At 33.4% G+C, this 13731-nt stretch overlaps 1 protein-coding gene and 1 long non-coding RNA gene across 2 annotated transcripts in view; one reads left to right on the top strand and one right to left on the bottom strand.

Annotated features, from left to right (window-relative positions):
- Nucleotides 1-13731, bottom strand: part of LOC120354907 — a 181093-nt gene that overhangs the window by 158406 nt on the left and 8956 nt on the right. The window lies entirely within an intron of this gene.
- On the top strand, nt 380-9211 carry LOC111048893. Its single transcript, XM_022334874.2, has 4 exons — nt 380-598; nt 7060-7332; nt 8057-8137; nt 9000-9211. The coding sequence occupies exons 1-4, from the start codon at nt 505-507 to the stop codon at nt 9080-9082; spliced, it is 531 nt and encodes a 176-aa protein (XP_022190566.2). The 5' UTR covers nt 380-504; the 3' UTR covers nt 9083-9211.

The following is a 13731-nucleotide window of genomic DNA, read 5'->3' as shown; positions in this document are numbered from 1 at the left end:
GAGCATGCTTTCGTGTGTGCTCACAAATCATCAGCTGTAAGTTAAAGTACAGTTGGGAAGTAAAAGAATTCATAAGGATTAAGTTTTTAACATTTTGTTAATAGCTTTGGTGTAAACGCAGCTTAAGTTTAATAAAATGGCCCCCCGATTGTATTATTCTACTGCTAATTTCCACAGCTGATACAAAATCACACACGCTGAATACAGTGAAGGAAATTCACATTTTTTCTCTGCAATTCTCCTCATTTTGAGAAATATGTGTATTATAGGCATGAGTTGCCCGCCGCTGCAATTAGCAGCAGAATTGATGCAGAAGGTTGCTGTGTGTGCGGCCCAATCAGAGATTTCAGATTCAACAGCAGCTGATACAGATTTAGAAATCATAAGATATTTTTCACAAAATATCTGACAATAAGTTTATGATTAGTCATAATCAATTTTGGAAGTAGCCAAGTTAAGGTACAAAATTCTCTGTGAAATATTTCAACGTTTTAGGAAAACATCATGCTAAAAGTGAAATTGATCTCTCTTGAAAATAATTCAAATCTTCATATAAATGTCACAAATAAATCAGAATCCTATGGTCCTTCTCAGAATGGTGAGTTTATCAATACTATTGGTACCGTACAGTAGAATTTTGGTTCAGAACAAACCAGGTTATCATTCGACTATCTTTCCAGGAGATCATAGTTATGATGTTTTTTAAATAATGTTTATTTCAAAGTCGTTGAGAGAAGTCATGGCAAAATTCTAGCCGGCATGCTCCCCCTGTTATCTCAGTTATTATTGAAGATATCGACTCAAATTTTTTTTTAAATAAAAGAGGAGGAAAAAATAAAGCGCGCTAGCCTATTTTTATACAATTTAGTTAGATTTTAATATTAGAAATAGCTGTTTCAAAACTAACCTTATTTTGAAGAATGGACGATTCTAAATATATTATTATCTCAACTATTTTTGAAGGTATCAACTCAATTTTTTTTTGATGAAAGAAGAAGGAAAAATAGGTGTTGCTTCTATGAATTTTATTTTGAAAGACTTTTTAAAACATTAAAAAAAACAGTTTGAATTTCTGAAGTGAGACTCAACAATGAAGAATGATGTTATGTAAACAATGAAGAATGAACTGTGATTAATGAAGCCAATAGCACAGCTGACTCATATTTTATGGCCGAATTAAAGATTTCAAAATAAGCGATTGCTCGAATGAATGTTCGCATCAATTCAACTTCTTCGAAAGTGATTGAAGAGGTAACTACAGGCAAGCATGGACATTGGAATACAATATAATTGATTAATCGATGAATTAAATAGAAATTAGATATTATTCTGGGGAGTTTTTCATTAAATTAACATTAACTTTCTAAAGCTGACCCTGAAACAGAACAGAAATTGGTAATTTTTGGTTTATGTGACTAACAATAATTGTATCTCACAATAAATTGTATCTCAACTATTTTTTAAGATATCAATCAATTTTTTTTAAATTGAAGAGGAAGAAAAAATAGGTGTCGGTAATATAAATTCTATCCTAAAATACTAATTTAAACATTAAAAAAACAATTAGGTTCTGGTCAATTTATGTCAGGTTCAAGTCATTTATATTTATAGTAATTAAGATGATTGAATAGAACAATTGAACATTGAGATAGGATTCAAGAGTTAAGATAAAGAGATTTTTCAATAGTGGAGACTCTTTGAGTATGGAAAGAACTATAATGTTAAGAACTAGGAGTTGAAGAAGTGGTGGACAATGTACAAACCTTTACTCTTAATCACATTTTCTTATGACAATGATACATTTTAATTGAATGAACTTGTTATATATATATTTGAACTACCGCCTAAACAGAGTAGTCAACATAAAATATTGCAAAGAAATGAAGAAAACACTGATTCAATTTATTACCAACAACATTTATTCTACATGAATATGATATGAATATTACAAACATTTGCATTATAATCTAAATTATTATCCATTGTACATTTCTACACTACAACATTCAAAAAGATCAGACAGGCATTGAATTTGAAACACAAAGACAGACACATTCATAAGGCGCTGTTCACCTGTTCTAGTATTTTCTATTCTGTATCGTATTCGACTTAACAATAATATAAAGTGTTCAATAAAGATCATTGAAATAATTCTACTGAGAGTTCTTATTCTTTCAAAAATACACAACAGAACTCTTGAATCAAGTCAAATAATTACTAACATGAACAAGTATGACCAAAGCTTACTGAGCCTGGGCCAAGAACAGATCTCTCCTAAACTAAACTTTTTCTAATCTGAGATTTTCCTAAAATTAGCTTCACCTAACTAGAGTTTTTCCCAACCTAAGCTTTTCCTAACCTAAACTTTCACTAACCAAAGCTTTTCCTAACATAAGCTTTACCTAACCTTAGCTTCTCCTAACCTTAGCTTCTTCTAACCTAAGCTTTCCCTAACACTTGACTTTTTCCTAACCTAAGCTTATCCTAACCTTTGCTTCTCCTAACCTAAGTTTCTCCTAACTCAAAGCTTTTCCTAACCTGAAGCTTTTCCTAACCTAAGCTTTCACTAACCAAAGCTTTCCCTAACCCTAGCTTTTCCTAACCTAAGCTTTACCTAACGTTAGCTTCTCCTAACCTAAGTTTTACCTAACCCAAGCTTTACCCAACCTTAACTTTTCCCAACCAAAGCTTTTCCCAACCTAAGCTTTTCCCAACCTGAGCTTTTTCCCAACCTAAGCTTTTCCTAACCTTAGCTTCTCCTTACCTAAGTTTCTCCTAACTCAAAGGATTTCCTCAACTAAGCCTTCACTAACCAAAGCTTTCCCCAACCAAAGCTTTTCACAACCTAAGCTTTCACAAACCAAAGCTTTTGCTAACTAAAGCTTTTCCTAACCTGAGCTTCCTCTAACCTAATCTTTTCCTAACCCAACAGTTTCCTAACCTAAGTTTCTCCTAACCCAAGCTTCTCCTAACCTAAGTTTCTCCTAACTCAAAGCTTTTCCTAACCTAAGCTTTCACTAACCAAAGCTTTCCCTAATCAAAGCTTTTCCAACCTAAAGCTTTTCCTAACCTGAGCTTTCACTAACCAAAGCTTCCCCTAACCAAAGCTTTTCCTAACCTAAGCTTTACCTAACCTTAGATTCTCCTAACCTAAGCTTCTCCTAACCTGAGGTTTCCCCAATTTTAACTTTTCCCAACCAAAGCTTTTCCTAACCCATGCTTTTCTCAACCTAAGCTTTTCCTAACCTAAGCTTTTCCTAACCTAACCCAACCTAACCTAACCTAACCTAACCTAAGCTTTTCCTAACCTAACCTAACCTAACCTAAGCTTTTCCTAACCTAACCTAACCTAACCTAACCCAACCTAACCTAACCTAACCTTTTCCTAACCTAACCTAACCTAACCTAACCCAACCTAACCTAACCTAAGCTTTTCCTAACCTAACCTAACCTAACCTAAGCTTTTCCTAACCTAACCTAACCTAACCTAACCTAACCTAACCTAAGCTTTTCCTAACCTAACCTAACCTAACCTAACACAACCTAACCTAACCTAACCTAACCTAAGCTTTTCCTAACCTAACCTTACCTAACCTTACCTAACCTAAGCTTTTCCTAACCTAACCTAACCTAACCTAACCTAACCCAACCCAACCTAACCTAACCTAAGCTTTTCCTAACCTAACCCAACCTAACCTAACCTAACCTAACCTAAGCTTTTCCTAACCTAACCTAACCTAACCTAACCTAAGCTTTTCCTAACCTAACCTAACCTAACCTAACCTAACCTAACCAACCTAACCTAACCTGAGCTTTTCCTAACCTAACCTAACCTAACCCAACCTAACTTAACCTAACCTAAGCTTTTCCTAACCTAACCTAACCTAACCTAAGCTTTTCCTAACCTACCTAACCTAACCTAACCCAACCTAACCTAACCTAACCCAACCTAACCTAACCTACCTAAGCTTTTCCTAACCTAACCTAACCCAACCTAACCTAACCTAACCTAAGCTTTTCCCAACCTAACCTTACCTAACCTTACCTAACCTAAGCTTTTCCTAACCTAACCTAACCTAACCTAACCTAACCCAACCTAACCTAACCTAACCTAAGCTTTTCCTAACCTAACCTAACCTAACCCAACCTAACCTAACCTAACCTAACCTAAGCTTTTCCTAACCTAACCTAACCTAACCCAACCTAACCTAAGTTTCTCCTAACTTAAAGCTTTTCCTCACCTAAGCTTTCACTAACCAAAGCTTTCCCTAACCTAAGCTTCACTCAACCTTAGATTCTCCCAACCTTAGCTTCTCCTAACCTAAGCTTTCCTAACCAGAGCTTTTCCCAACTTAAGCTTATTCCTCACCCAAGGTTTTCTTAACCTAAGCTTTCCCCAACCAAAGCTTTTCCTTACCTTAGCTTCTTCTAACCTTATCTTTTCCTAACATAGGCTTTCCCTAACCTTAGATTTTTCCAACCTCAGCTTTTCCTCACCAATTTTTCCCCAACCTAAGCTTTCACTAACTTGTGCTTTTTTTAACCTAAGCATTTCCCAATCGAAGCTTTCCCCAACCAAAGCTTTTCATAACCTAAGCTTTCACAAACCAAAGCTTTTTCTAACCTAATTTTTCCCAACCCAACAGTTTCCTAGCCTAAGTATCTCCTAACCTGAGATTTTCTCAACCTAAGTGTTTCTAAGCTAATGCCTCCTAACCAAATCCTTTCTATGCAAAATCTTTCCAATCTAACCTCCCCTAACCTAACCTTTTTCAACCCAAACCTTTGTAACCTGAGTTTTTTATTATCCCCAACCCAACAAAGCCTAACTCGAACTAACAAATGCAGTCCAGCCCAACCATTGAGCTCCCCTCTAACCAAGCATTTTCCAACCTAATATAACAAAGCCTTACCAGATAAAGACTGAGCAACCCTCAGACTTGCTCAGTCTTCATCACTTAAGGTTTGATAGTCACATCAAACTTTGGTAGGTAGGGTTTCATCAATATCGTTAGATACAGGAGAAAATGTGGTCAGCAGTAATTATGGTTAGCTCCATTTAAAAATATTCTCAACATTTTTCAGGCAAACAACTGGCACATTTTTGATATTTTCCAGATTTCCTATCAACTTCATCAATAGCATTAAATACAGAAGAAAATGTGGTCAGCAGTAATGGTTAGCTCTTTGATGGAATTAGAATTTTTATTCAAATTTGATACATTTGAGTTCTAATTCAAAATTATTTTTTTCCCAAAATTGGATCTTTTTTTTTGAAAAAATTGAAGATAGGTAGTGAAAATTATAACTGGAACCGTTTTAAGCATAAGTTAGCCTGTGGTACTTTTCTGTAAGTTCTATAATTCTGAATGATTGAATAAATAAATAAACTTTAATTATTAATACCTAAATGAGACTTTACAAATTTAGTACCCATTGGGGTTTCCAATTTTTTCAAAAAAAAGTTTGAATTGGTTTGTTTTTTCAGATTGGTTTCTACAAGGATGCAGGTTTGATGCCTAGTGAGATCGGACTCCCCGATTATGTATTAAGTATTCCAATAATGGGAAAAAATGTAGAACAAATTATAATTTAAATATATCAAATTGAAGTTTGTAAAACAATAACAATAAAATAAATATTGAACTCTTGAATCATTAATCGAACAAGTTGAAATCGGAATCTTTCTTATCGAGCAATTTCAAAAACCGATGACAACTCTATTTAGCATGCTTCAAATTTGTGACCTATAGAGAATAGAGCAGCAACTCTATAACTCTACAACTCTATGGTGCTAGTAAAAACATGATAGTATTATAGGTTGGACAAAAATCAAAATTTGCTGTTAATATTAATAACATTAAATTTCATTGATTAGAATTGTTATTCAGTTACCGACACGTATTTTTTCTTCTTCTTTCATTAAAAAAATTTAGTCCCATAATATCTTTAATAATAGTTGATACAAATCATTATAATTTAGAATCGTCCATTCTATAGAATAAGGTTAGTTTTGAAACAGCTATTTCTAATATTAAAATTAAATCAAATGGTATAAAAATATGCTAGCGCGCTTTATTTTGTCTTCCTCTTTCATTTAAAAAAAAAATTGAGTCGATATATTCAATAATAACTGAGATAGCAGGGGGAGCAGGCCGGCTAGAGCTTAGCCGAAGTCATAGAGTGCAGTATATGACTTAAAAAAAATAGCTTGATTTCATTGTTATTCGGCTAGGTATTGAACTGAAAATAGATCAGATCATAAAATGTTATCTCTCTCACGTTACCATGATCATTGAACGTCAAAATAATTACATTTTCACAATCTACTGACAGGAGCCCATCATTATAGTAAACAATTGTCCATTGTCTATGCTATCGATAAATGGGGCAAGGCAACAACACCATTTTGTAAGTGTGGTGCTGTGCAGACAGTGACGCACATCGTCGAAGAGTGCCCAACAACAGAATACACGGGTGGACCTGACGATTTCCTGATAGCCACACCACAATAAATAGCTTGTTTAAATGTATTCAATGTTTGCCTATAGTTTTACAATCTATGACTGAGACGAATTCATTCGTTGTTGATATATGAACACATAAATGTGGTATATATCCTTGTATATAATTTTACCCATCCCATTTTACTATTAGAATTTAATTGTGTCTTTCGCCATACGCTAGATAGATAGATTGTCCATTGTCTCCCCAGGTATCAGTTTTATCCCAACTTCAGTGCTTGCATTTAAACTGCTGCTATTGTAAGAATGAGATACTTGAATAATTTTTTACAGATAATTATTTATTCATTCATTTATTTGTGGATACAAATACAAATCATATAATTATGATAGGGAACGAACAACAAGCTAAGCCCAAAACTATTCTATTATCAAATTTTTATAATGAATAACATGTCCAATAAAATAGGTTATGCTTGAAAGTTTAAATTCATTCTTTGGCAAAAAATTAGATTATTGAGAAAAATCTAATTGTTGGACTATTTCCAAAGAGTAAATTTGAAATGTTATGAAGCAGCCTTAAATTGTTTTGCAGGTATTAGTACAAACATGAGAGGTAGTATGACACCTTTTAATTATGAATATCAGAATACAAAAGGAGATATTGCACCTTATTATCAGAGTGGATATAATGGTGCTTCAGGCTACAATTATGAAGGAGGGAATAGACAAATTTCAGCTTACAATAATTATGATGGTGAATGCAAAGGTTACAATCCTTATGCTTATGGAGGAGACAAAGGAGTTTCAGCCAATCAGAAAACATATCAAAGTGCTCCAGATACAAATTGTAAAGGAGGAAGTCCAGGTACGTTTTGACAGATCATGTGAAGTAATTAAGTAAATTGTGATCATAAATTAAGGTAATATAATAATAAATAATAATATCGAGGGACCTGGCTGGCTCAGGTCTGGTGTCAGAGTTTTCAGGTTAAAACTAATCAATTTCAGGGCCTCTAACATGACCTAATGACTGCTTTTTAGGCATCCGGGACCGACTGTACAATATAGATTTAATGAAGTAATTAATAACTTCGATAGAAGAATTATAATATTGATACATACGTAAGAGAATTTTTATTAAGTATATAATGAATGCATTCAGCTAGAGATTCTTCACGGCAGTTATTGTCGTTGAAATATTTCTTAAAATATGCTGACATCTTTGGAATTCAGATTTGAATTTAATTGGATTTTGATTGCATGTTTACTGTAACTGTGACTTGAAGCTCCACATGACTATATTGGTTATGATGATAATTCTATCTATCTGTCCACAGAGCATGGCTTTAACAAGAATTTACATTTTTCTTGCATTGCTTGTACTTGACTCCTTTATTCGCTGAGTCTTCCACTGTCCTTTTTTAAAGTTCTGCAGGTATAAATAACAATTTCAAAGGACTTATCTTTCCATTGAAACCTTGGAATGAAATTATTATTATTGTATTACATACCAATGATATCACAATAACTTGAATTAATATTATCACAGCATAATTAATATTATGCATTATAATTTATATTTTGCACAGTTCATGCCATGTGTGAAGGATATTATGACGCTTATGGTGATTATTATCCTGGTGTGGATCATAATCTTGGAGGAAACAATTGTAAGTTTAAAAATATTCTTACCCTCAATTATCCAAATTGAAGTTTCATCTTATCACTTATCAGTGAATTCAAGATCAAATTATCTCATAAATCGGTTATTCAAGATTACAACAGTAATCTCATTATAAATTGGTAGTTCATGTAAACAAAATAGTCTCATAAAACAATAATTCATGTTGACTTATCATGATGATAGTAGGAATATCATGAAGCTGTAAGTAAGAATAAAATCATTGCTATCTTACCCAAAAATCCTGAAGACTCTTATTTCCTTTTACTGGTTCCCTGCCTTTGGTTTGTGAGGTACCTTCAATAGGAAGGATGAGGATGATGATGATTATCATTTTATGATTGAAACAATTTGAAATTGTTTCTCAGCTCTCACACCCATTCCCAATTTTAAATTAATTGAAAGCTTAACCATCGAGAAGTAGAATATGGAGAGTGCTTGTAAATGTATATTGGAGTCTCAACTCTTAAATACAGAGTGTCCCACGAAAGGTGTGACAGCCGAAAACCATATATTCTACATGAAATTTGCAACAAAAACTGTGCAGTAAAATTTATAATATTGACCTTACTTTTCGAAACATATAAATTTCTTGATTTTATAAAAATAGGCAACAACTAAAAACCTATCAGTCGTTATATTAGCTTTGAGCACTCATAAAAAGGTTCAAAAACGTCAAATTATAACCTTATTGAAAATCTCCTCCTCTTCCTAACCATATCCTTAGAATTATATTTCGACTTATAGATATATATTCAATTTCATTCAGAATGTTGACATATTCATATTCTAGTACTTCCAATATCAATAATTCCGTATCTTCTAATTGATATTTGTAATATTTTTTTCAGACTATGATTACAGCGATGACTATTATGCAGCTTATCCCTATCAACCCTCCAATGAGAAGGAGAGTTGTAGTTGGTTTTGGTGAAAACGTTGAGCAGCTGCTTATGTTTCCAATCAGGATTTTATAAGTATTACATATTGCAAAAGGAATATTACTTGTGAATGAATGTATGACTTCATTTTTGTGAACGAAATATAGGATTTTTGAATTGAAGTTACCAATGTCACTTGAGCCAGAGCAAGAGTCCATCTTTGAATACCCTGAATCTATCTAAGCTCGACCAACATCATTCGTTATTTTTTGTTAACACATTGAAACCATCGTGTCGTGTCTCAATATGTGGCTAGCCAAACAGTTTACAACGAATACCAAGATTTAATCATAACAGGATACATTTCTTAAGTGAGTTTGGGAAAGTGGAATATGTTTCATGAAACTGACATTACAGGAATTGTGCTCCCTATTATTCATAAGCTTTGTAAGACAAGCCCTGTATTGCGAAGCTTTCACGAAATAGACGCTAGAATGTGCGGCTACTTGCAGTGCGTCTGGTATCTTATGAACACACACTCATGAAAGGTACTTCTGATGTATCCGACGACATTAAATTTATGAAATTCATAAATGTCACTCCGTTTTAGAAAAATCTACATATATGAAAGCGAAATGGCACACACTGACTGACTGACTGACTGACTGATCAAAAACGTTCAAATTAGGTAGGTATGTTCAGTTGGCCCCTTAGAGGTGCACTAAGAACGGATTTGGAAAAATTTCCAAAAACTGCGTTTTTCCAGCGTTTTTAGCGTTCTCTCAGCTTTATCGAGAACAAATGAACAGAAAATGTTCAAATTTAGTACAGAAACTCAGCTAGGGTATAATAATGTTGTGTTAGAAGGAATTTGCAATAACGTTAAAGATACGCCCAAAATTAGCGTTTTTCCAGCGTTTTCTCAGCTTATCGAGAACAAATGAACAGAAAATGTTCAAATTTAGTACAGAAGCTCAACTAGGGTGTAATAATGTTGTGTTAGAAGGAATTTGCAATAACGTCAAGGATACGCCCAAAATTAGCGTTTTTCCAGCGTTTTTTTTGCTTTTTCCCAGATTTATCGAGAACAAATGAACAGAAATTATTCAAATTTAGTACAGAAGCTTAGCTAGGCTAGACGGATATGGGGAATTCCTTGAATCGATTTGATGTTATACATTTCAAGCTTTCTTCTGAGAGTATTAAGTGGAATTTGAAATCTCAGCAGGGTTTGAACCTGAACCCAAGATATGTTTTATTCAGGAACTGACAGAAGTAGTATTATTCAGCAAGTGTGCTAACAAATACTAAAGAGTGATGGTTAAACTCCATCAATAATACAACTGGAGAAAATTCACTTTTTGTATCATGAATAGGCCTAATGCTGGGGAATATGAATAGATTTAGGGTATTCAAAAATGGACTCTTGCTTTATCAGATAATATCATTGGATGATATCCCATATTATGGGTAGTTTATGTTCTAATTTTCAAGCAAATATTTGGAATACTCAAGCCGACTACTGTCTATTATCACTGTTTTGGCCGGGTGAGAGTGTGAAAACGGCACAGTGAGGTAGATTACCAGCGCCACATAGCTTCACACAAAAAAAAGAGAAACAAAATTATGGTTGGCTTGAGTTAGCATTGAAAATTGGAACATAAACGCCCTATACCATGGGATGGATATCTTCTTGTGTTTTCTTTTCTCTATGGTAAGATGGTATTAATAAACTTACTAAGATCATTGACAATAATAGGTGGAAATAACAATGTTTGATGAAGTTGCCAAATGCTAAAGTAAATTTGAACATTTAATTGAAGTTGTAAAAATAATCTGTAATCAAAGATAATCAATAATAATAATTATTATAACTGTGATCATTATAGTTGACAAAAACCTAAATTCTGTCATAAGTGGAAATAGCAATTTTTGATGAGGTTGTCCAAAGTAAGAGTGCATTTTACATTTGGAACATTTTATTACAGTGGTAAAAATAATTAAAAAAACAGTGAATACATAATCTCCCTTATCCAAGAGAACTATTCGTAGTTTTCAAAAGGTATCTTCTTTTTTGGATTAGTTGATGGAAATAGTCCTATTTCAGACGTGTGACCCCCTATTTCAAATGTCACCAACCTAATAATACTGATGAATCGTATTCTTCCTGTAGCCTTAACTGACACTCCTCGGCTGCGTCAATATCCAACTCCACAAAAGCACAGCTCGTCACCAAAAGCAAACTATTCCGGAAAGTTGATGATGATTCACCCTCTTCTTTCCTCTTCAAGAGCCAAATGTCACAACTTGAAAGGTCATGTTATTGATCGATAGCTTGATAGCTTGAGCAGACTTCACTTCCTACAACTGGCTGAAATGCCTCTTTCCACTTTTCACTTTGCCTACTTTAACAATTTTTGATGTAAATTTCAGTTAGCTCCTTTTGCAAACTCAAGAAGCCCAAGTATCAAAAAATCAACAAATTCAGAAAGTCAACATTGACTTTATAGATACTCGTAATTTCAAGTGTGAATTTTACAAAGTATTTTTGTGATCTAATTGGAAAATTAAGTGATCCTCTCAATTGAAAAAAAAATTAATTCAATTGAATTACTTGATGATCCAAGTTCCTTTGATATGATCTTTTCAGCTTAATTAATTATCTAATTTCATGAAGGAAAAGAATCTAACTTTTAAATCACAAGGATTTTATTATAATCTCTACCAAACACAATTTTTGAGCCGTTAGTGTCATGATTTTGGTAATTATTCTCCTCAAGAATTCCTTGACTGATAATATTCCAACATTTCCAGTGTGAAATGAATCAATAACTGACAATTACCAATATTATCAATATAAATAACTGATAATTCTCATCTCAATTATTCGATCACGTAATTGATCTTGATATCTATAACTGCATGAGCTTTGCTGCAGAGATAAGATGATATTCATGATCAAAAATGTTTTGGGTGGATTCGAACCAACGATCAGGCACAGCGATATGAGACTATTATGAGGTGCGAACAAGGTGAACAAGAACCAATAATATCATTCAATTTGTATTATTTGGAAATTATCAGGTTCAGTAATCCTTCTATACATCCGTACAGATTTAAGAGTGATTAGTTGCCTTCATACTTGGATAACCAGTGGATTACAATATTAACGCAAGAGAAAACCACCAAATTGGTGTACACACTCAAATTGATAACTTTGAAATAAGATCCGTAAAGCATGAACTAACTACTAACGAACATTTTCTAGTGGCATCTGAAGCTCTGCTTGTGAACTTGGCTGAGTTGGTCGACGGAAACGAGAAAACTTTTCCCGGGACAGACAATTCTCATTTACGGATACATTTCTCAGTGTAAATATTTGAGTAAGGCATATTGATATAAGTAGCTTACTTTTCTTCTTCACTGAGACCTTATATCTCTCATCAGTGAGTGCTGACAGCTTGGGGAAATCGTTCACCAGGAAAACTTCGAAGAAAATTCTGAAAGCACCAGAAATGGAGTACACATTTCTAATAGGAAATCTCTTAAACTTATGTGAGTTTGATGCTGCTACTTCTTTCCTCAGATCCGAAACTTTTCATAGACTACTGAATCACTCCCCAGTCCCTTCCCCATTCTTATCCTATCCATATGCTCTCAAATATTGATGTAGGATTCTCGTTATCCATATAAAAGTACAAAAAATTCATTGATTCTTCCCAATTCAAGAAACAGATCTACAAATAAGAATATAAACTTGATCTACTCCGCAATTCTCAGTTTATCTTCTATCCTAGAATATTAGCTTTCTGCATTTTTTGTTATGAGAGGTTTTGTCCTCTAGAAATGAATTTTGTCAATCTTTCAAACTATTATATTTTTCTTCAATCAACTCCTGGGATATCTGTTCACTGTATTGTAGCTTATACCCTCATACACTTGCACTTGTTGTACTCCTCAAACATTAATAACACCTCTCCAGATAATATCAAGCAAGTATATGAAACTTCTAATGTAACTGAATGAAGCTCATTGATAGGTTGAGATAGGTTGAAGCCCTGATGTTGAAACATTGGTTGAATGATACAAACTTCGCCACATCATCAAATGAAGGGGAATCTCAACAGGGACGTATTGCTAGCAAATCAATAAACTCGAAATAAGTGTCTCACATATAACAATATTCATGAACAAATGTGGAACATCAGCTTGAAGAGAAAGGAATTGCGATGATTTGTGAAAAGTATTCGAGTATTCCAAATAGTATTGAATATCTCTATTGAGAGGATGTAGGGATTGATATCAGAAAACAAAAGACATTCATAGTCCTTTTTGTTTCCAAATCCTTATTGTTTGTTTCCCATACAGGTAATAATATACCTCTGGGCTTTATTGATTCTGAAGGATAAGATAATTATTTTGTTAATTTTCCATGTTATGTAAACTTATGGAACAATAAGTTTGAAAAAAATCAAAATAAAATTTTTTATGTTAGAGAGCTTGTTGTGAAATTAATGAAAAAGGAAAATGGATTTATTTAAAAGATTGACTAAGAATTTGAGTAAGAGGAGAATGACATGATAGCCACGTTATATTATGTCTAGCTTCCACGTTCATTCCGTAGTAAATTAATTTAGAAAATTTCTAATGTAAATGTGATTAACATAACACCACTTTGGACAATTCTAATAGAATAAGTTCA

Source organism: Nilaparvata lugens, chromosome 1, assembly GCF_014356525.2.
Source record: "Nilaparvata lugens isolate BPH chromosome 1, ASM1435652v1, whole genome shotgun sequence".
Taxonomy (NCBI): domain Eukaryota; kingdom Metazoa; phylum Arthropoda; class Insecta; order Hemiptera; family Delphacidae; genus Nilaparvata; species Nilaparvata lugens.
This window is presented reverse-complemented; position numbering and strand designations above follow the sequence as displayed.

Bases quoted from the DNA above. Each gene is read 5' to 3' on its own strand.
- LOC111048893 (XM_022334874.2), top strand. From the start codon at position 505: ATGCTAAAAGTGAAATTGATCTCTCTTGAAAATAATTCAAATCTTCAT. The intron at 599-7,059 runs GTGAGTTTATCA...ATTGTTTTGCAG, and splicing joins CTATGGTCCTTCTCAGAATG to GTATTAGTACAAACATGAGA. The intron at 7,333-8,056 runs GTACGTTTTGAC...TATTTTGCACAG, and splicing joins TTGTAAAGGAGGAAGTCCAG to TTCATGCCATGTGTGAAGGA.